We start from the raw sequence: 25,510 nt of genomic DNA, 5'->3' as shown, positions 1-25,510 counted from the left end.
TCATGACACAAGCTATCAGTCAGTCAAGAGAAACACTCATTTATCCACACTTATTTCTGTCATGACACAAGCTATCAGTCAGTCAAGAGAAACACTCAAATATCCACACTTAGTTCTGTCATGACACAAGCTATCAGTCAGTCAAGAGAAACACTCATTTATCCACACTTAGTTCTGTCATGACACAAGCTATCAGTCAGTCAAAAGAAACACTAAAATATCCACACTTAGTTCTGTCATGACACAAGCTATCAGTCAGTCAAAAGAAACACTAAAATATCCACACTTAGTTCTGTCATGACACAAGCTATCAGTCAGTCAAGAGAAACATTTATCCACACTTATTTCTGTCACAACGCCAACTGTCAATCAGTGATAAAAAAAACAACAAAAAAACACTCACTTCGGGGAATGTCTTCAGCCCGGTACACCTTCAAACCAAAGCTGGCTGGTCTCAGCTGTATCCCCGCAGGACGAAGCAAGTTGCTGCAGGCAAAAACCATATAAATTAATAAATGTTAGATCCTGAACAATTCAATTTTGAGAGCACTGAAACAAAACTCCCTCAGATGAGAATGTTCTGAATGTTACTCAGTTCTAGGTTGAATATACAAAAAGAGGATTCTGTGACTTCTTCTTGTCATGTCAAATTCATTGTATCTGTCTTGACATTTCGAAAATAAAATTCTTTTCAAAGCAAAAAAACTATCAACACAAATTTCACTGCATCAGTAATAAATAAATAAAGATAACACTTATGTGGACTAAATATCACAGTTAAAAATATATATATAAATACTGATTATTCTGTGATCAATGCCTTATCACCTGTGCTGTATACATAGTTGTACACAGACCTTGCTGACAAAAATTTAAGAGGCAAATGTATTTCACATTTATAAATCAACATAACTGAGATATTCCAATTATAAATATGAAATTCATTACCTACAACAGACATATTTATTAATTTACTGATAATCTATTTTTCTGGGTATTATAAAGTGACAGTCTTTAATCCTTTTCAACTGGCAGCTGCTTACAAAATCTTATCTTTTTTTTATAGGACACACAAACGCAGACAAAACAAATGTACACAAATGTACTGCAGGTACATGCATATTCATATGTGTTTGTGTACACTTCTATTGCATCTACCATACATTCTTTTTGCATAAATACATCTACACACATGCATACATATATTCACAACAGATGTATATGTATACACACATATATGTTAAAAATGCAGTCAGCAATCAACTCATTGTTCAATGTCAACACACTCACTCACTCACACACACATATGCATACCCAAACACACATACATGCAAGCATACTCAAACTCACACAACCCCCCCCCCCCCACACACACACACACACACAGCAGTGTTCTCACCTTTCAATGTCCTCATCATCAGTCTGGTCATTGACTTTCATGCTCTGAAACAAAAACAAAAATCCTAAATGAAACAACAATACATCCAAAGAGAAAAGTATCTGCATCTGTTCAAATTAAGGTAATACATGGAAACACTGATGAAACTGTAAGAACACTCTGAACTCTGAATGCCTTTAATGACTCAGGTCAACAATCCCTGTCATGATAACTGTAAGAAAATACACTTTGAAAAATTCATTCTCCAGACACTGCAAGAACACTGAGCACCAGAGTAAAATAACACCACATAGGAGCAATGGCTTAAAAGTAACGCACCCAACTAGGAAGCAAGTGCCCACAGGTTCAAGTTCTACATGAACTGCGACAAGTGCTGCAGCAGGACTAGAAGACTTGTGCAGCAAAATGTACAAAATAATCCTTCACAACACACGATACAGACTCCACACTGAAGATTCATACTCTCTTACTGCATACTCTAACACACAATACTCACCGGTGCCTCATCCCCGGGTCCCAGAATGACGGCGCTGATTTTGAGGTAGCCCTTGGCCCCGGCCATGGTGTCTTCAGGGTCCCCCAGTAACAGCCACTTGTTGAGCAACGCATGGCGCGGCTCGTCATACACCAGACCTATATCACACTGCACAACACAGGTAGCGCATTAAAAAAGGTGTTTTACTGAAAATGAAATAAAAGTTTTTTGTTATTTTCATCATGACTAACTGTGCATGAAATTTACAGATAAATGCACGCACATACTATAATTTCCAACAAGGCACACTTTTTCCTAACTAAAATTGTATTCCTGCGTTTTACTGGCTGTATACGCCCTATGTGCGTCTCCGATTGAAATTTTGGCCGCCACTTGTTGATACCTTTCACACATGACAGTCAACAACAAACTCATTATTTCACAACATACTTGATTACAATAAACACACAAGATTACATGAACAACACTGTTTCAGTCCTACTACCAGAAAATTTCACACTGTAGTGACTCTAAGTTTGATTCAAAATATTGCCTTGGCTGTGGCTGTGTTGAATGAATCAGACAATGCAAAACATTTGCAAAGTAGCATTTCCCTTTTTGTGTATCTTATGTGCTGACTTACCAAAATAATAATTTTTTTTTCCAAAAATAAAACATCGAAAGCCTTAAGTGAAAAGCAGTTAAATCACCCCCTCCCTCCTCCCCCCATCAAAAACGCCAAACAATCGTGCCTCACCTTGAACGACCCGATGAGGGCATCAGAACGCAGACGCTTGGAGTTGTACACCTGGAACTGCAGGAGCTCATCAAAGAGCTCGGCAGGTGAGGCATGGAAGTTGAAGAAGAAGGACTGGTTCCAGTATGGGGTGTTAGTGGACTTCTGGACCCGGGTCTGCTGGGTCTGGTTGAAGACAGTCACCCGTGCCACAGGCTGGATGTTCGCTCCTTGCAACTGCCTCGCCTGGATCACCTTGATCCTCACCTGTTACAGGGTACAAGATGCAACATATTTAAGTTACTCTAACACTGTGAGTTCTGTACCTTGTTCTGAATGTGTGTCAACATTGGAGGTCACTGTAAAAAGTCTCCAGCATGGCGTTTGGCATTTCAAGGTAAACAATGTCTGTTATCACTGTTGAGACCAATACACTCTTCTGACAATAATAATGTACAAAAGGATGACAAAACAGTGCACAAGAGATTTCAGCAGGTGGCAAAAAAATTGTTTTAAATGTTGTGCAAAGGATTGCTGTTGTTCAAAACACCACTAACCACACATCACATCAAGAATGGAAACATTCTGATCAAATAACATAAAAAAAATTTTTTTTTACAATACTATGTCAGTTCCTGTTAAGCCAGAAACGAAAATGACCTGAAAGAGAAAATTACACACTGTGATTTCCAATTTTCTGCCTTACCACATCGTCCACTATGTATGTTTTCCCCCCTGAAAATATTGTGCATTTGACGAGTCTGTGCGCATAAATATGACTGTACCTGTAAAGCAACAAAACAAAATCAAAAAAGGCCCGAAATAAAGTCACAAAAAAAGAAAATTTCAAGCACAGATTTTCCTGAAAGGTGTCCTACTTTTTTTTTCAAATTAAAAAGTGCCCCACATTCCTACAGGTGTCAGTGCAAAGGACCGGCTTGCAACATCTGCAGAAGTTTTCATACAACCTTTTATCACCTGTTCTGCAAAGTCAGACTTTATTATAACTTTTCTAATCATACAGATTCATAAGGAAGTTAATAATGCTCCTTTTCCCAATCAATATAAGTATTGTCACACCCACACACATTTACACAAAAGGCATATATGCGAGAATGAGTTCAATGGAGGGAAGGAGGAGCGGAAGGAAGGGTTTGGGTGATAATTTGGGCCTTTTTAACAACAGACAGGATGATTCCTAGACTTCTCATCCCCTTTATGTGGACTGCTAGGGGCTGTACAGTTTTGTACACAGTGTTCATACCTGTCTGTTCAGAAACAACCACCCATTCAACAACGACTCTCTTCCCATTAACCCATCTGTCTACCCTCCTTAATCAACCAGCAACCCACGCACGCATACATACACAGACAGGAATTTCCAGAGTGAAAACACAAACAAACAACAAAATTCATCAAAAGCAAAGTGGATGAATGGTCGTCTTTGGCAGGTGGGACCCAATGTGTTGCAACACCTGCATTTATGCACACACAGACACACACAAATACATATGTGTGTGTGTGTGTGTGTGTGTGTGTGTGTCCATGCGTGCATGTGTGTGTGTGCTTGTGTATATATTTGTGCAAGCTTTTTGTAAACATAATTGTGTTTGCATGTGTGCATACATGCTCCAAAATCAATACATGAGTGTACTGGAATACTGTGTGTTGCAGTGACAAGGCTGGAATCGACTGATTTTTGTTTTGCTGAAACATTTGTAACCAGGGCTCAGTGCCTACTTAATAAACCGAAGAACTTGTCTTCATACCAAAACTAAGTAAAATAAAGGGAGACAATACTGAAAAAATATCACCACACTGCCAATATGGAAATCAATATAATACAGAAATACTCCCACATGCAGCAATTTGAGTCCTTACATGAGACTAAAAGACCAATCGTTCCACCAGCTCCCAAAGTAATCAAACCTAAACACAAAGCTCTCCTCAACCTCACAGCTGTTCCATTGTTCTGTTGTATATGTTATTGAGCAAACAAGGCTATAGTTTTATAGACTGGTTTCCTATTACTCCCCTATGCAAACAGCACACTAGGATTCCCTGGTTAATTGAAGATACCGATACATAATTAATTGTTAATGTATGTACGATTGTTCTTTTGTATGTATGTGTATGTATATTTGTATGGATATGTATGTGTGTGTGTGTGTGTGTGTGTGTGTGTGTGTGTGTGCCTGTTTATATATATGAGTGTGCATTCATGAATAGGTGCATGCATACATGTGAATATGGCAAGAGTAGAAGCATGGGAGTGCATGGGAGCTGAAGTGAAAATAGTGTTAAACCAAACACCAAAACAACTCTCCACATTTTCACTTCGTGTCCTTACATACCAATGTCATGCATGCACAAGTACTTTTTGATGCAGCCAACAACTGGATCAATCTCCTTCCCTTTCCCTACACACAACCATAGAATCTATAGATCTGATCATAAAGATGTTGACACTGGAGACACCTGTTGATTTGACGTCAATGATGACATCATCATGTTGATGACAATGGGTACCATACTGAAGTTATGCAGATAAGATCCAGTTTCTATCATTAATAATAATTTATGTTATGCCGTATATCTGCCTATATTTCTGTTTGTTGTTGTTTTTAAACCTATTTATCCTATGCACTACACAAGTTGGTTTATTATGGGTTCTTTTTTTTTTCTTTTTTTTTTTTCCATTGAAGTCATACAGCTGTGCAAGATCATGATATTTATCAACATTGACCTGCTTACTTCATCTTAGGGTTTTCTTTTCTGTCATCTACTTTTTTCTTCTCTTTCCTACTAAAATCACATGCTAAACCAATGGTGTATATCTCTTTGTATCTCTTCATACATATACACATATACATATATATATATATATATATATATATATATATATATAATAAAACAAAGTTGAAAACCAACACCTATTTTGTTAAACAAAAAAACAAAAAAAAATCTTAATTTTCGCTGCCACCCGGCAGCTTGGTCACAGACTACACTTATAACAGGTGTATATATATATACAGAGAGAGAGAGAGAGAGAGAGAGAGAGAGAGAGAGAGAAGGAGGGAGGGTTGTTTCTGACGCTGCAGGAATGGAGTAGGTACTGACTAGCCAGCTGTTACTACTGCCAGTACCAAAGCACCCCTTCATCAACGCCACTCAACATCTAGTTGGTATTTATGGGAAAAATTTTCACCCTAAACACAAATATTAGGTCTCCAACCTCCGAATCAATATCACAACATACATACCAGAACAGGTGAATTTTAGTTATTGGTTTGTTTTTGTTTTTCAAATTTTCATCTGCGTTGTGTAACAACTTTACAGGTCTCTGTCAATCATAATGACCCTGTTCTCCTCAAATATATTAATGGATTGATTAACAGAATTTGTGGTGTATGTGTCTTTTTGTTTTTACCTTACAACAATACAAGTCTACTTTCACTTTTTAACACTGCTGCAAACCATAGTTATTTGGGAAGCTTCAAGGTTTACAGTTCTTTAAGATTTGGAATAATTTCATTTAGATTTATTTTAGAGTTTTCCAATGCCTCCGTTATGTTTTAAGTCATGGCCAAAACTTCAAATCATTTCACTGGAACCTGTATTATCTTTTCAGAAGACTGTCAGCAATAACAAATTTTAAACAACAGTGTCTTTGCGCACAGGCATACAAACAGACTGAAATTTCACAGCAGTAATGCAGCAGTGTGAATTTTTCACCATTCACAAAGATAATTGATAAGCATCAAACTTTCAATAGTGTGAAAAGGCAACTTATAAGTAGAATGTAAAATGACAATAGCAATAACAGAAAAACCATCAAACAACTAAAATGTTTTCATTAGCTGACATAAAGCTTTTCATAAGCATCAGACTTACTGACTGTCCAATACATAATTATTACAGTAATTTCAAACAGGCACTGATGACCCAGTTCCAAGCTGAGAGACATACAAAAAATATACACAAATGTATTTCTTTTAGGTGCAGAAACAACCACTTGTATTCTTCGATACTGTGAATCAAATCTACAGTCAGCAACACAAGATTCAATCTTTTGCTGTGAAAGAGACACAAAGGTGATGTATGCAGACAATTTTCTTCTTTATTAATAAGGAAATAATCTGTCAGCCTCAGGAGACTATGGAGTTGCGCTTTGGGTGGTGATTCACATGATGTCAGTGTAATGATAAGGAAACATGATAATGGCAATTCATTGAGTGTTTATCCTTCATCAACACATACCTAAGCATTACTGCAAATTTACACAACTAATAACCAAGCACATGCATGCGCATGTGTGTGTGTGCACGCACACACACACACAAGAAAAGCGTCAACTGAATCCAAACATGCTGGACTGAAAGCTATATGCACGGATGAAAACTAGGCCAATGTTGATAAAGAAGAAACTACAACTGAATCAAGTGAGAGCAATTAGAAAACCTTAGCAGCTCTGGTACTTGCACCAGAAGGGGAAGTGAGAGTGGGGGGAGAGGATGAAACTAATAATGATGCCATGCAGATCCATTCAATTTTGAGACAAAATGACGCCACTGTATTCCAAAGTTCCTTTCTTTTAAATCCTGGCCTCAAGCAACCAAATTTGACAGATGTGGACAACTAACCATCTGAACACTTGTTTTGAAATTGAACAATACTTTTGAAAGATACACTGTAGCCTGTCCACTTTCAGTACTGAATGGGAATGTTGTAAACCAGTAATTTACAAGGAGAACAAGTGAGGTGGAGCAGTGAGGGGGCTGAATGCTGGAACATGCTGAATACTGTATCCATTTCATGAAAATGGAACTGCTTGTGAAAAAAAGGTAACCTGTACTCTTTCATATCTCTGATCTACTGTATTCAAGGGTTTTTTCCCCAGATGTTTTTTCTTCTTTTTTCTTTTGTTTGTGGGGAAGAAAAGGTACCACTTTTATGTCTGTGTTCTACTGTATTCAGGTTTTTGTCCTACAATTTTTTTCTTTCTCCTTTTTCTCTCTAAGCGTTCCTGTGTAAGAGAGTGTGGGGTTTTTTCCTGCTTTTGTTTTCTCTTCGAATGCATGAGTAAGAAATGTTGAGTAGGAAGAAACAAAAACAAAAACAAAAAACAGAACAAGAAATGCAGCGTTAGTCAAGAAATCTGCGCACCATTCTCAGAGGCTGTTGATACCGGTGAAGCAAATAAGATCTGACCGTGTATTGTCAGTATGAAACCTGAAACACACTCCATTCTGGGTGGAAACTGATAAGAGTTGAAAAATCTACGATGTTCAAGCTACTCATTGGGTTCAACCCCGCATGATCAGATTTGTCAGTCAGTCAATGCCCACTGGTGAATGGCAAATAGGTACCAGGCATAATGAATAATGACTTTACCAACTCCTCTGCAGTGAACATAGACTGAATATCCCTGCCATGAAGATTTCCTAATAGAAACACAATGATTTAATATCATTAATAAGATTTTTAAAAGTCTGAACAGAGTTCTCTCGCTCTCTGGATAAAAAAAAAGTCCCAACAGTATTCTCTCTCTCGATAAAAAAAAAAGAAAAAAGTCCAAACAGTATTCTCTCTCTCTATAGAAAAAAGTCTCAACAGTATTCTCTTTCTCAATAAAAAAAACAACAACAAAAGTCCCAACAACATTCTCTCTCTATATATATTAAAAATTTTTTTAAAAGTCCCAACAGAATGATAAAAAAAAGTCCCAACAGAATTTTCTCTCTCTCTCTCTCTCGATAAAAGTCTAAACAGAATTCTCTCTCTCAATAAAATTGTCCAAACAGAATTCTCTCTCTCTCCACTCATACATCGACTCCACAACATACTATTGTTGGTTTTCTTTTTTAAAAAGAAAGCATTCTGCTTTTTATTGCACAATGTGCACCAGCTGTGACTTGAACAGCTTGTGTTTCCTATTTTCTGGTGTTCCAATGGTAACAGTGAACAAAACACATAGGACCAAGGACAGTTTCATTGAACATGTGGTTGTATCAAACCAACACAGAAGTGTACCCTTTGGTCTTTCACAAAATCATGTCAGTGCAACTGAAATAACTGTAAAAGTATAGGTGGGCAGAGGGGGTGCAGGGGGTGGGGCGGGCACTAGGGGAGTGGAAAAAGGGGTGGGTGGTTATCATTGAAACCACCTACCACCACTCCTTGCTACATAATTATCAAACAATGGTTCTGTCTACCAAACCATTCAAGAGAACAGAAATTCAGAATGCATGACAGGGAAAGGTAATCACCCTTTAAAATAGAGCTTCAGAATAGTAGGTGGAGGGGAGGGGGTGAACAGGATGGGGGTGGAGAGGGGTGGGGGTAAAGGTCGGGCACATTCCCCCTGGCAGCCAAATAAGAGGGGTCAGAAAGTAAAGGTCATGGGCTAGTCAATCTACACTGGATGGTTCATGTTAAAGGCAAGAACATGACATGGGCCTCCAGTATATAGACCACAAAATGTTGAATGAATACACAAATAGAAAAAACAATATATATACATATACAATTATATAAATAAATAAAAACAGAAATTAATACTGCTCCAACTTTCCAAAGAGGGTATCCATCCCATTATAGACTTTCACTCTAATTTGCACTCCAGATCTGAATGTAACATTCCAATGGACAGAATCAAAAGCCTGAAACTGCATGGTGAATTGTTGGTCTATATGGGAGGAAATGGAAATCATTGGAATCTGTGTGGATGTAATAATGGAAACTGACCAATCAGCTAATGGATCTGGCAACAATAAGTGAACACAGTGGCAAAATATTCTAACTCATATTTATAAATTCTGAATTCATCTTGCTTAATGAGACAATCTCTGTTCTTGGAATGAGTGGACAGAATGTGTGGAATTTTGTTGTTCTAATGACTTGGGTTTTGAATCAGCTATATTGAATATTCTGGGGGGGGGGGTTTGGGTTTTTTTGTTGTTGTTTTTTGCCTGTGTATTGTATTTTACACACACAGTGACAAGATAAAACATCCAAACTTAGCAAGTTCATACAGAAGCAGGGGAATGTGTCATATAAAAACAATGTGTCAATATGAAGCCATGCAATAGTCATTTTAAAGCACTGTGTGCCAACTGAAATCCCCCCTCCCCCCCACACAAACACACTCCCCACCACTCTTGGTTGTTACACTCTTGGTTCTCTTCTGCACTTGAAAAGGTATTCACATTATTTCACTTATGGTTTTCGCCAAATAACTGCAATCTACTGACACCAGCACTGGTGAAACAAGTGTCAAATGCAATCGTCAGTATATTATGATTTTCATCATCATGTTCAACATTCCTTTCCCATATAAGATTCACAAGGGAACTGTTGTTTTATGATTATGACTGCATCCAACATTTTCCTTATCGTAAGAAAAAGCTTCTTCCTTGTTCATTACTTTTCGCTGCTCCAAACCATCTTGATTTGCCCCCACCCTCACCCCCACCTCCCACTTTTACATGCAGTCTTTATTATCTTTTAATGGGGATCAGATTTTCCAGATCTCACAATAATTCAGTCTCTTTTTTTTAACCATTCATTCCCAACCCTGTGTGTGAGTTCAAAGTAGATTGCCAGTTTTTAGACTACCCTGGTACAAGTATTTGTGACTGAACTGATCAAGACTGATCAGGTTATAATTTATGAAAGCAGTTGTGTGGAGGTTCAGTTGATAGAGCACCCATCCCCTGTAATGACCAAGATTCTTTTGCCTTTCTGGTTCTGTTGCTGTCTAGTCTTTTAGTTCATTAACTGGACAGCATGCACTTGGTGCAAAGCTGTACGTGGCAAAGTCAATTTTGATATGTAAACAAACATACATGCCGATAGGGGGGAACAGATGGTGTCAGGCCATGGCGACATGCACAGCAGCATTAATTTCTCACAGGGAAATCAGCCATGACAGATCAATACAATATGACAAGTGAGTGAGTGCGAGTGTGTGTGTGTGTGTGTGTGTGTGTGTGTGTGTGTGTGTGTGTGTTTGGAGAGGATGGGGTGAAAGGGTGGGGGTTTCTGTGAGTGTGTGTGCATGTGCGTGCATGCGTGCGTGCGTGTGTGTGTGTGTGCTTGTGTGTGTGTGAGAGAGAGAGAGAAAGAGAGAGAGACACACACACACACATACAGACAGACAGACAGACAGACAGAGTCAGAGAGTGAGTCAGCAAGCCTGCATGCAGGCATGTGTATTTGTTGAGTGTGCACATGAGAACATCTTGATTTGATCATTTAAAATCCCTTTTTCACAATCAAAAACATCAATAAATCTCTTTTCATAGAATGTAATCCCGATCATCTCATTTCATATTCTGGAGCTCAATCACTCCCTTTTAGGATTATTTCTCTGTCTTTTGTTTTGTTCATGCTCTTGTTTAAAAAAAATAATAATAAATTAAAAAATTTTAAAGATGGAAAAAGAGTGGGGAAGAAGAACTCAATGTTTTGAACACACTGCTGCCATACTGTGAAAAATTCCCTACATCACAAAAGGTTACTGCTTGTGCCAATGTACTTTCCATCCTGTTCACATCCTCCCAGAAAAATAATCTGGAATACTTCTGCTTTGGTAAAATCCACTCATACCATGACTGCCATTCCTGATTAAATTCATCAAAGTTGAATTGTTTATTTACGTTTCTTTTAAAACATATCTCTATAGCACAGTTTTGTTCAAATCCCTTGTTAGCCCATGATTTCTCGCAATCGTACAATGTCTCACACTATAAGAAAAATTGTCAGATTGTGAGAAAGTGAGGTCGTTCCCCTTCCACATTTTTCCTCAATTGTGAGAAAGTGTGGGGGGTGCCCCCATGCTTTGTAATGTGTGAGAAAGCATGGAAAGTCCCCCTTATTTTCATCAAAACCATTTCCTTTGTCAACGGGACTTGGTTTCTTGTCTTTTAGCAACACATATCTTAGAGAAAACTGAGAGAGAAAAAGGAAAAGAAAAAATAGGGGGACGATGACAATGACAATCATGATAATAATGGTGACATTAGTGAACACGGTGACAGTAATGGCACAGTACTGGTTTTAAAAAATGTGTGCATGTATATGTGTGTGAATGGGTGAGTGTGTGTGTCTGTGTGTGTGTGTCTGTGTGTGTGTTTCCTTTGGACTGCTTGGCTGGTTGATTTGTTTTTCTTCTTTCACTTGGTTTTTAAAACAATATTTTCATGTTCTGAATGTCTTCTCTGATACTGAGAATCTATTTTCAGTCCAACCTTGCATATGACAAGATGCCAACACAAACAGATGAACATGCATAAAATGAAGGAACATTCTAAATAAACGTGACAGAAAAGGTCGCATCATGATCATGACAAACATCAAAACTATTGGGTCCCATTTTCATGTTCCCTACGTGAGGGTCAAGTATTTGTGAAGCATCTTTTTTCTGTCACATTTATGTAGAAAGCTGAATCATTTTGACGTTCTTCTCAACATCCCTTGGGAAAGATTCAGTTCAAGTATTGGTATATCATATTTCTGTTCGAGTTGTACAAATTGCCTTAATTTCATTGTTTGCTATTGATTCTGATGTTGAATTTGAGATCAATGCATTGCAATGATCCATCTTATGTGAAATACAATACACAGATGTCAGTTTCAGTGTCAAAACTGTTGATGTCATCGCTAACGCCACTGTCATTATTATGATTGTCTTCGTTGTTGCCCCCCTCTTTCTCTTTTCCTTTTCTCTCTCTCATTTTTCTCGAAGATTTGTTCTTGAAAAGACAAGAAACAAACTCCAATGATAAAGGAAATATTGTTGATAAAAATAAGGGGGACTTCCCATGCTTTCTCACACACTGAGAGGAAGTGTGGGGGCTTTCTTGCAACTGACAGAAAACGTGGGACAGGAATGACCACACTTTCCTGCAATCCCATGGTTTCTCTAATGAGAGAAATCATGGAATCGCGAGAAATTGTGGGCTAACATACCTTCTTTCAAACTTTCGATTTTCTTTATCTGTTTTATTTTACCCTACTTTGTTTTAAGCATGTAAGTAATATTTAATAGTCTTAAATAAGCTGTCCGTTGTCATGGCAGGATAAGCCCAGGTGTGGCTGTGCATAGGTTATTTATGTCAACCAATAAGGGGATAAAGCCAATGAAATGTTACGGAAGACCGCAACAAAACAAACACACCCACACAATCAAAACACATTATCTCCAGTGGCATGCCCCCAAACTCTGTCCCTTATATTTTCCAAGGGAGACAGAGAAAAGACAGACAATCTGTTACCTGAAAATCCATTGGCTTATCAGGATCCAGTCTGTCCCGAGTTCTCTGTCTAGTCACCATGGCTGCTCCCTCTGCAGCTGATGGCCTTTCCTGTTGACTTGGACCATCCCCAATGTCCTGCCCTTCTTCCTCCTCCTTTTTCTTCTTGTCCTCCTCTCCTTTACCACCCTTCTTGCCATCTTCCTTTCCACTCTGTGATTTCTCTTCTGACTGTTTCTCCTTTCCATCACTGTTGTCTTTTCCAAACTTAAACATGTCTGTAGAGCTGAAGCTGTTTTCGTTGTCAGTTGTCCGGAGATCTGATTTTTCAGGACGGGTGTCAGTCAGGGTGAATACACCATAGTCTATGGACGGTTGTGTGCTTCATCCATTTGGTTCATCCATAAAGGTGTCATTCACAAAATGTGAAATCACAAATCATGCAACAGCGGTAGCATGGCTGTCTTTTACACAGTCAACAGTTTTTCTTTTTCCTGTCAAAATATATTTCTTCTAGGGGGGCAAAATATTAAAAAGAATATTCCTTGAAGAAAGTGCTCCGCTGTGTCTATGTGTATTTATGTGTATGCATGTATAATGTTTAACCTGACTAGGTAATAGGCGTATCATGTCTTCATATATTGCTTACTAGAGGGAATGTGTTGATAATATACTCCATGCGTTTTATGGAAATCAATGTATGGATTGGTTTTTTCTTTTGTCGTTTTTCATTTTATTTGCTTGACAAACATTATTTAAGCAAAGTGTCCTCAAGTCAATGCTGATATCAAGTATGATGCCTATCACTTGTTATAACATTGCACTGTTATCAGCATCTAATGAAAAAGTTTCCACCTTGACCATGAAAAATAAGTATTTAAAAAATGCTCCACTGAAAATTCATGAAAGGCAAAAGGGTAACCAAAAAAAGGTTGGCAGAGGCAGTCCACTAAAATGATGACATGTTAACAACTTTCAGCCAAAATTCCAAAATGATGTCCAATTCTATTATTGTGATTACCATTATTTTGATTCATGTCAATAGTGTTAACAAAAGAGTAACATTTCATTGCTTCAAATAGTGAAAATGCATTTCCTGATTCTCATCTGTATACAGTGTCATTTCCATGAGATGTAACCATTTTCTTTGTTAATCCATACTGTTGGGATGAAATCAAGTCTTTTTTATATTTTTTTTAATCTGTATCTGAAAAATACTTCTTATATATATATATATATATATATATATATATATATATATATATATATGTATGTATATATATATATGTATATATATATATATATATTCATACTAATCTGTGATATGAACTGCAGTGGCCAACACAGGAGGGAAAAAGCAACAATCCTAGGAATGGTACAAATCCACAGCAGTCAGCTAGCTTCCGACGGCACAACAGAAAAGCCAGGATATATTCTGACGCTCACACCACTTACTGTCACCACCAACCATGCCATCCCACTAACACAGACTGAGCCACCATCTGCCTGTCCCCATTTTACAGCCGACAACCAGTAAAGCACACGCCACTCTGCATGCTGCCATGTAGAGACTGACAATAGCTTGGGGGGATGACTGGTTTCTCACCAGCCTCACCACCCTCATACCAATAACATCCTAACTGCCCAAAGTGTCTCTGATCTCCCAAATATGTGGGCTGATGACATTTTCATGGTCTCAAGCAACACACGTTTTTGCAGCTCTAAAACAAATCAGTGATTCTCTTCTTTGAACTGTTGCTTACATATGCTGATGAATTCAATATGCATCAGTTTTGGTCATTAATCTTCCTTAATAATGGAATTCCCATTAGCCACTTGTTTCAAAATGCTGGGTATCCGGTTTACCAGTAATAATGTTAATTCACTGGGCAGCGATGCAGATGCACTAATTCACATCCACTTATACCTTATCAGACCATATTCCTTTCACTAGCCCATGCTTCAAATAATGTAACAATCCCTGGTGTAAGCTTCACACTGAGGAACTGTTCATACACTTGTGGCCGATACCAAAATCTAAGATACAACTGAATACATAGACCATAACATCCACTGGGCCATAAAACTATAAGGAATGATTCTGGGCAGATTATGTATGACTGGAGAAACAATGTAACATCTTTCCATCACTGCAGTGACAAAAAAGAATGTCTCAGTGAACATGATCTTACTGCAACATTGGTTTGTAATATTTTTTTGTTTGTTTTTCTTTCACTTTTTTTGTTGTTGTTTGTTTCATTTCAGGTTCTTTCAAAGACAGTTATTCTTAACAGGTTCTGTAATGTTAATTTATCAGAAGATGCGAAAACTGATACCATCTCTCGTTATTTTTCTTCAATGTACAACATAAATTTTTACTAAGTTGTTTTAATAAAAATAACAATAAGCGCTGCAACTATCAGAAACATTATTGTTAAAATCTACTTCAGTGTGTTTTTGTAATTTGCTTTTTCTTTATAAACCTAGTTCATCCACAGTTTGTCTTGTAGTTTATGCGTATGTGTGCTTGTGTGTGTGTGTGTGTGTGTGTGTGTGTGTGTGTGTTGACCTGCAATGCTATGCATGAGTTTGAGTATAAATGTGCTCCTGGATGTCCACAAATTCAGCTACCCCTTGAACACATCCACATTAGATGTATCACACACACACACACACACACACACACAAAAACAAAAAAAAAAACAGTGACCAGAATACTTGCACAATACAGCAACTTCAGTCACAAGTTATAGATATTTTTGCTGGTGTCAAATCATCCATCCATCGAATGAATTAACTCAACCCATATCACAATCCTCCATCCTATACCACCACCAAAATATCAACACTCCACTCAGCAATCCTCCACAAACTGCCACAACCCTATGCGTGCAGCCTTCAAGCCAAGTTATATTTATCATACCAGTATATGGTCTTGACAACATCTGTGACACAGCCCATAAAAGTGAGTCGATCTCCACTGATGTTTTTCCCCTCAGTATCACATGCACATCATACACAATCATTTCCTTTTAAGTGTTTGTTTGAATAAGTCTTCACATACATTTGATTTTTTTTTTTAAAAGTCATAACCCAAAACTTCAAAAAGATACAAGACTGCATATCAAAGTCAAAAGCTGCTGCTGCTATTATTCAGCAACTGCTTCAGTTAAACAAAGGAATCTATGTAAAACCTATACAAATTAAAATCATCAGCTGACTATACAAATATTAAAAATCAGCTAAATCAGAATAAAATGAAGACAATTTTTTTCAAAAAAAGTAAACATGACAAAACAACTCACTGAAAAAAGTAAACACAACAAACAAATAACTAATCAACTAAACTACTGATAAACTAAACTATGTTATAAATTAACCAGCAAACTAGTGAAATAACTGTTAAAAGAGCTAGCTAACAAAATGAATAAATAAGTGTTATTATAATAAAAAAAATAATTTTAAAAATTTTAATGTAATCCGTTCAGTTTTCTCCTCAGGCTATCAGCCTATATTTGGGAGGATGGGGGCATGGGGGAACTGGGTGAGGGGTCAGGGGGGGGGAGGGTTTGGGGGGTAATGTATGTTTTACCCACAGCATGACGATAATACAGGTCTTGCTGCAGATCACCAACTTCATATCCCCACAACATCTTCCTGGTAGAAGTGGTTGGATAAAGTAAACTAAGTGTTTCGTTCAGAGGGGGTTTAGATTTTTTGTTGTTTCTTTTTTCTTTTTTTTTTAATTACAACCTGTTTTTGCTGTCACACACATACATAGCCACTCATTTGCAGGCAGCATGTCCTGAATTGCCCAGCCCTCCACCAACCACACACCATTTTCACTTCAGTGAAAATTGATGGATGCAACACCTGTTTCACGCAGCATAACAATGCTGCAGCCTCTGTCCCCCTGTGCCTTAATACTGGTGCCTCATGTATAGACAGCCTGTATGTGAGGGGGAACCCCAAAATAATGGGTCTTTCACAGCCTTTTGAAGTCCATGATGCGGCATCACAAACACAACATGCTGCAGAGTGTGAAATGAAGCAATTATTGATTATGCTGGCTATTGGTCTCCCCTATTCTCTCTCTCTCTCTCTCTCTCTCTCTCTCTCTCTCTCTTACTGTATTTCTCTTTCTGTCAGTACCAGCCCCTGAATCCCATCCATTTCTCCTATCTCAGAATCTGTCTTGTCCATCTCATTCATTCAGCTTTCAGCTTAACTTGTCTCTTTCTTTACAAGCATTTGTCAACCAGTGTGCAATCTTCTTTACATATATCATATTTCATTTAACTCCAAGATTTTGTTAAATCTTCCATGGGAAAAAAGGATGAAGGAGAGCAGGTACAACAACAAAAAAGGAAGAAATCACAACAGGCAAAGCCTACAAGACTCAAGTGTCTTTCTGCTTTGTCACAGGTATAAAATGATATAGAAAAAATAAATATAAGGGAGTACACATCACCTTATCACAAAACAATTTTTAAACAGCATTATTTTGTGACCTTGACCCTTGATTTTCAAAGGCATTCATGATTTGGCAGAACGGAACCAAGTCTTACAAATATGAGATGAAATACTATAGCAACGTTGTACTGACAAACCTCTGGTATAATGCTGTGTTACAATCTTCACTGTTGATCATGACTTTCAATTTCAGTTGGGTTTATGCTCTCTAGATAAGCAGTGCAATGAAACACTAAGAAAAAAAGAAGAAACAAATCATGTATATAGAAGAACAAACAAATCGTGTATTTCATAGATATAGATTATATCAAATAATACATTAGTACTGTTACTCTTGCCGGTAACACAATGAAAAACCTTTGCTGCTTCTCTGCTGTCCAGCTATGCAAGTTAAAAAGGTTCCTCCTCTTTGGTGGGACATTTCTGGAGTCATATTGAATTGCATCCTTTCCGTGTTTTGTTGTTGTTGGGTTTTTTGGATTTTTTTTCTTTTCCTTTCTTCTTTTTTTCACCTGTAAGCTAGATGGTGGGTAGCTGTGCATTTGTTGTACCAAAAGCCTATTCTTTGTTGTTCAATGATTTATTTCTCTTTTTCTTTGAATATTTTCCTAATTAAAAAAGTGTATCAGATCAGTATTAGCATAAATGTCTCCTTTTCCACTCCACAACAATTTTTACTAACATTAACTGAACTCAATCAATTGCATGAATTCATAACACACACTCTCTCTCTCATATGTACACACATAGTCACACCCACACACACACCCACTACACATTCATGAAACTTTGAAGAAAATTGACTTCGAAATACATATATGAAGTCTGTTAATTACATTGATTAATGTGATGTGCGCAGTTTCATCCACCACTGTGCACCTGCAATATTGCCACCGGGTGATAATAAAGAGTACCTGTACCTTGCATCACACTTCCTTCGCACAACAGCTGTGACCAAGCAGTCGATAGTTGGGAAAGATTGTCAAGCCCCATCTAGCACTTGCATGTGTGTGTGGGTGTGGTGTGGTCTGGAGTGTGTGTGTGTGTGTGTGTGCGTGCAGTTTTTTTGTTTTGTTGTTGCTGTTGTGGTTTTGTTTGTTGTTGTTGTTTGTGTGTGTGTGTGTGTGCGCGCGCTCATATGTTTGTGTGTTTGATGTGGTGTGGTGGTGTGATGCAGTTTTCTGTGTGTGTGTGTGTGTGTGTGTGTGCATGTGTGTGTGTGTGCACACAGGCATGTTGGTTATATGTATATGTGCATGGAATGTGTGTGCATGGGTCATGCATCATGTGTGGGCGTGTGTGTGTGTTAAATATTAATTATTAATATATCTTGTTTCAATATATTAATCTATTTTCATACAGAATTATTTTATAATTTTAAGTATTCCTGCCATAATGATAAGATTCTGAGCAATATCAGAAATACCCAACTGAAAACTTTAAGATAATTATTTCATGTGCTTGTCTAAAGCATTTGCACATAAAGTTTGAGAACATGTTGCACAAAACATCTTGTACATTTGATAAAAAAAAAAAATCTTGTACATTTGATAAAGTTTAAAACACTTATTGCACAAAACATCCTGTACATTTAAAATTGATAACTACATTTAACATGGAAGTCCCATGCTTGCTATTTACATGCAATTGTAGTGTTGATGTGCAGCACTCATCAACTGACACACAGGTTGCTTTTATGATGTACACTCTACATCCAAATACAAAGCACTTTCTGTTTTACTCAGCACAGCAGAAAAAAAAATGTGTGCTAGGCAAAAAGAATTCACTCCCTTGATTTTCGGTTGTGAGGGATGGTGGTGAAATGTGTGTGGGTGTGTGATGGTGAATGTAAGGGGTGAGTCATGATTTGACCTGTTCTATTTGTGTGTGTGTGTGTGTGTCTGTGTGTGTGCGTGTGTGTGTGTCTGTGACTGTCTGTCTGTGACTGTCTATCTGTCTGACTGTGTCGGTCTGTCTTTGTGTATGTTGTTGTTGTTATTTCTGACAGTTGTGTCGTTTTTCAAAACAGTGGATAAAAAGGGGGAGAAAATAAAGTTTTCTTATTCAATAACAACAGGAATGTATTTATCAAGATAAAAAAAAAAAAACTAGTACCCAGAGAGACAAATCTGAGAAGAGATTTTTTTCAATTAAAAAAAACAACTATAACTGGTTTATTTATTATCTAAGAATGATTTATAGCATACCTATATACCTATAATAATAATAATAATAATGGATACTTTCATAGCACACTATCCAGAAAGCTGCTCCAGATGCTTTACAAAACACTTTTTTTTTTCATTACACATTACATCAATGTTATGTACACACTCCAAAATGTGATAACAAACTACACACACACACACACACACACACACACACACAAATAATTACAATGTCTAATCTTATATTTTTTTGTTAAAAACTTCCCCCTCCTTTCCACAAGGTTTCAGGTGGGTTTCTCTGATACCTGAAAGGTTGTTCCCCTTTGCATGGACCCACATTGTACAGGGTCCCAGTACAAACATGCTACATGGCCATCTTCCAGTTATTTAAGTATCTGTGGTCAAGTACTGTATAATTATATCTGTCCATATCTATTAATAAATGTCAGTCTTTTCAGAACTTGAACAATCCCTGTCTTCTTGGGGGATTCAATATGCGTCATGTTCCTGTACTGAGTTCCAAATCAAAACTGCAGTAAAATGTTATGATGAAGGGGAAGTAACTTTACTTATCTGTACAGACACACCACACTCATGCCCCCTTTTCACATCTTTCCCCATCAAAGGTAATCTGCTACACAGAAAAGAGAGAGAGAATTAGAACTTGGGACACATTGTTTTTTTTTCCTTGTCTGATACTTTCTCCTGTCACCACATCAATCTGGGACATCTGTAAAGTTGAACAAACCTAATAATTATTTGCACCTTTTTTCTCCAGGTTTAATGTTGTTGATGAAAATCCTGAGGTTCGTTTAACAAAAAGGCACAACAAAAAGGTATCTAAAAACAAACTGAATATTGACACTTTTGTTTTTTGGTGTTCTCTCTTATCACCTGAAAATCCTGAGGTTTGCTGGGCAACCAGACTTATCTGTAAACGCACTGACTATTGGCACTTTTATTTTTAAGGTTCAATGGTGTCTCCTCTCACCTGAAAAAACAGAGATCTGATTGCCAATCAGATATATCTGTGAACACTCTAAACATAGGCGCCTTTTCTAAAGGTTTGATATTTCCTCCTCTCACCTGGAAATCCTGAGGTTCACTGAGCAATCAGAGATATCTGAAAACACACTGAATATTGGTATTTTGGGGGGTTGATGGTCTCTCCTCTTACCTGAAAATCCTGAGGTTCAATGAGCAATCAATGATATCTGAAAACAAACTGAATATTAGTACTTTTTGGGGGGGTGGGGGTGGGGGGGAAGGGCGGTTGATGGTCTCTCCTCTCACCTGAAAATCCTGAGGTTCACAAAGCAATCAGAGATATCTGAAAACACACTGAATATTGGTACTTCTGGGGGTTGATGGTCTCTCCTCTTACCTGAAAATCCTGAGGCTTGTTGGACAGCTTGTGTGTAGTGCGTCGCCGCCTTGCTCCTTTCTTTTTTTTTTTGGCTGGCTTAGGCACAGGGTTGCCAGCAGCGTCCAGCTGTGGAGGGGCATCTGGTTCATCCATCTCTTCCTCCTCCTCCTCTTCTGCATCGCCTGAAGCTTCTACCACTGTGCCTGAAACATTTTTATCATCATCAATGAATCAAACTGTAGTGTCAAGTTTGTTACATCTAAAGCCCGACAAATGCACTTCTATCAATGGCTTTAGATACATGACTTATTGTTAATGTCAAAGGCTTAGTTTCAGATTTTGAGAAAGAAATGCTAAGAAAAAATGGTTAATGAATGTGACTATTAACTGTTTTGTACTTTTAATTTGAATATAAAAACAAGTAATTTTTTTTTTTTTTTAAACTGTGAAAAAAAGAAGGAAAGAACAGACACAACAATGTGTAAGCAACAACTCAAAATCATCCTCTGTGGTAAAATCACTTTTCACTGAACATTATATTTCTTACTTTAATCAAGTTTCAGTTACCTATCTATATTTCTTACTTTAATCAAGTTTCAGTTACCTATCTATCATTGTTGTTTATAGTCCAGCCCAAAACACAGGACCACTTCCAGGCTGAAAACACTGTCACCAATGGGAAAAAAAACTGACACAAGTACAGTCATATTCATGCACGTAATATCCAGGACATGCCTCTGATGTTCACTATCCCACCAATTTTTTGCCATGGGATTTTTAAAAAGTAACCTGAATAAAAAGATATTTATTCATATTACACAAAACTATATTTCATAATATGCATACAAAACTCCAAAATGCCAGTGGGCAACTCATCCTGGGTGCAAAAATGAATGCAACACAGTAAGAATACCTAATTATCAAGTCCAGAAAAAGACCGAAACATGTTCCAAGCTTTCAGAAAAAAAAAGTAACAAGAAGAGACAACAGAAAGAAGAGGAAAGGGCAAGAAACAAAGAGTAATAGAGAAAAGGAAATTCCTTACAAATAATTTCCAAAAGGTTAATATACTATTCATACTGAAAGACAGCCCAGCATGTTCATGGGGGATTTCAATCAGTTCTCTTTCATTTCCATGAAACAGGCAATCAGATGACATATCACAGCTTTGGACAATGTTTTGTAACTACAACATCCATGTCCGAAATCAACACTTCATCAACATTCCTTCTATACATGAATATGACATTCTTTCATAAATGATTATTTCTGGATTTTTTTCACTTGACTGTATTGTTTCACTTGAATGCACCCATGACACAAACAGAAATCACTGTGATACATTCATAACAAGTTCACCAAATTATTTCACCAAATTATTCTGCATTAACATGGCCAAGCTGCTGTCAAAACTGAACTTCTGTGTTAATCAACACAGCAAATTATTCTGAACTCAACTGCCATGGTAGAGTGCTGACTGCAGTCATATATATTAGCTTCATTCATATGTGCCATGAAAATATCTGTGCATGTATCTCTGTTGGTAGAATTATGCAAACATATATCATTATAAAATATCAAATGACTAAATAACTAATATGGACCAAAGATTGCAATTTTCATTTCAAACATTTCCTGTGGTAAACATTTCTGTCTTGTAAGAAAAAAAACATCTCTCATGAACCAACCCAACATGTTGTTACTTATAAGCAGCAGGTGATCATTAAGTCATAGTCGGATTTCAATATGGACCTCCATCCTACAAAGAGTCCTTAAGTTCTCTAATGAAAATCATGTCTATGTGAAGATAACCCTTTACAAGCTACAGATTTTCCAAAATTCAAAGCAACCCATATAAATATCAAACATACATGATAGGCAATTGTGGATACAGAGAGAGAGAGAGAGATGGAGGGTGTGTGTGTGGGGGGGGCGGGGGGGTACACAGTCCACTCTAATGTACGCATTAATTGGTTTGGCAGACACCATGATAGTATGTATAAACTCAATGCTTCTGGCAAAGCCTTATGTGCCTATAAAACAGTGATTATTTCACTTACAGTCTACATCACAGTGCGTACATGCTTGCATGTATGTATGTAAGACTGTGTGTACAATAAGATTTAATCATTGTATGAACAGCTGTAACAACAATTACATCACGCCTGCACAACTGCTGCAGTCTGGGATCCCCCCCCTCCCCTCTCCCTCTCCAACACCTCCTTTGTCTGTATGGACAAACCCACCACACAAAACACATACATGCACTAAAACATGTATACACACACACACACACACACACACACACATATATATATTCATATATCTATATACATATATACATATAGATACATATATAGAGACACACACACACACACACACACACACACACACACCAGAATAAATAAAACTATACTAGAATAAATTAGCTGCCACGATGTTCTAACAAACATTTCAAAAACAGCAGATATGTACATCTGTCTCATGGTACTGTGGTGTTGTGGTGCCCATATCAGAGTGAGTGTTAGTGAATGAGTGAGTGAGTGAGACTAAGAGAGAGAGAGAGAGAGAGAGTGTGTGTGTGTGTGTGTTTATAATTAAAACCCTAGAGCCCCCCCCCCCTCCCCTTTTTTTTTTTTTTTACACTTGACTGTTGTTTACCATAAAGTTTATCTGATGTGCAATCAAACATACCTGTAAACAACACAGAATTGTTTGGTAAGCCAATTTCTGATCAACAATACAATTTCAAGTCAGGCACAGATTTTCACAAATAATGCCTTTAAACTTTCTTCATCAGGCTAAAATCACCTTTATGGCTGTCCAAATCTACACACCATGCCAGCAAGCTAGTTGAAAAAGTGGAGGAGAAAAACGTCACCTGTAAACTGCATAATTTCATCTTCATGTCATCTCTATTAGCTTGAAAAAGTCAGTTCTTCCAGCTTTGCACCTGCCTTGTACTATTTATCATAAATGTTAAAATTTTTGTGTCACTGTTCCAAATGTTTCTTTGCTGTTACTACTGCAGCAGTTCTGTTTGAGATCAGTTTCACAAACCAAATAACCCAACAGTTAATGAGAGGAAAGAATGCTGAACATCACAAGTACACCCATACATCAATGATGAACAACACTAAAAACACAAAAACAAACCAATCATCATGGTCCATAAATAACTGGTGGATTCAACAACATACATATGCAGGATTAAAAAAAAAAAAAAAAAAAAAAAAAAGACATACACAAACACACACACACACAAAACATAACAACAACAACAACAAAAAACAGTCAAGGATGTCATGTGAAGTCACAGAAAAAATGTGGGCATCTAGTGTCCAGTGTGGGTCAGATAAAACAGAGAGATAAAGGAGGACAACAGAGGCTGACAATGCCCAAAGGTATCATGCACACCAACACTGAACTCACTATAGCTTTGATATTCCGTCATCAAACACAAGGTCATGACTCAATATATATGTATTTCACGGAAGAACACTAACATTTGAACACAAATCTTGAAAATCACAACCATGCCAAAAATAAACATACAACTGACTGACTGACTGTTTTTGTGTCTTTATTTGTGTGTGGGGAGGGGAGAAGTGAAGTGCAGCATATATATGTGTGTGTGTGTGCGCGCGTGCGCACGCGTGCGTGCATGCGTGCATGCATGCATGTGTGCATGTGTGTCTGTGCATCTGTGTCTGTGAGTGTGTGTCTGAGTGTCTATCTGTGTGCTTGTACGTGTGCATGCATGCATATGTAAAGGAATGTGTATGTGTGTGTAAATGCATGCATGTGTATGTGTGCATGCATGTGCACAATCATGTTATACTGTGCATTCTTCCCTGCCTGACAGATTATAGTCCTGCAGCAGAGACTGCTTCTTAATTCAAAGAATCAAATATCAAATTTGGTGATCACCAGCACAGTCCGCCTCTCTCTACATTCAAATTTTTTTTTTTAGAAATTGTTTCCAGGATCAAACCTACTGCCTGAGGCTCAGGATAATTTATTCAATATGTGCTGAGTAGCACATACATATTTTCTGGCCACATATTTTAAAAAAATCTGCACAAATTTACTAGAAAATACTCTGTGCTAAAGATTAGTCAGCAAATTTGCAAAGATGCCCACCCACCTTCACCTTCATCCTCTACTGGTAACTGTTCTTCCATAGCTGGAGTTGCTGAAAAACCTTTTTGTTTGTTTTTGATTTTTTCAATCAAATGCCTGACTACTGCACACCTACAACAGCAGTGGATGGGAGCAAGTAATACTCATGATCAAATGTTCTTGCTTCCTCAGTTTGTTTTCTCCAGGTGGGGTTACTGCATGCAGTAAAAAAAAAATTCAAAAATCTATATCACAGCACACCATCTGCTCACCAACAAATCAAAAACACACAGGAGAAGGGGGAAGGGAAATTGTGTACAGTTGAAAGGTTGAGGGAATAGGTGGGGTGGGCAGCGGCAGCATCATGAAAGTTAACCACAGATGTTTAGCCATGTGTGTACACAAAGTGCTGCTCAGCAATTTTAACGCCCACCTGTGGACTTGCCTTTACACACCATACAGATCTGCATATATGGCTTTGGGTATAATTGTGTGTGACTAAGTGAATAAACTTG

General features: G+C 37.6%; 1 protein-coding gene across 5 annotated transcripts in view; it reads right to left on the bottom strand.

The window, feature by feature from the left end:
• Nucleotides 1–25,510, bottom strand: part of LOC143293686 (myoferlin-like) — a 106,741-nt gene that overhangs the window by 63,617 nt on the left and 17,614 nt on the right. For all 5 annotated transcript variants that reach the window (XM_076604845.1, XM_076604844.1, XM_076604847.1 and 2 more), the window contains exons 6-10: nt 20,892–21,076; nt 2,632–2,877; nt 1,896–2,042; nt 1,400–1,443; nt 404–486 (exon numbers count right to left, since the gene is read on the bottom strand). In XM_076604845.1, the coding sequence (XP_076460960.1) occupies nt 404–486; nt 1,400–1,443; nt 1,896–2,042; nt 2,632–2,877; nt 20,892–21,076 (705 nt within the window). The remainder of the gene's footprint in view (nt 1–403; nt 487–1,399; nt 1,444–1,895; nt 2,043–2,631; nt 2,878–20,891; nt 21,077–25,510) is intronic.

This window comes from Babylonia areolata, chromosome 19 (assembly GCF_041734735.1).
Source record: "Babylonia areolata isolate BAREFJ2019XMU chromosome 19, ASM4173473v1, whole genome shotgun sequence".
Taxonomy (NCBI): Eukaryota; Metazoa; Mollusca; class Gastropoda; order Neogastropoda; family Buccinidae; genus Babylonia; species Babylonia areolata.
The sequence above is the reverse complement of the archived record's forward strand: the minus strand, read 5'-3'. Positions and strand labels throughout refer to the sequence as shown.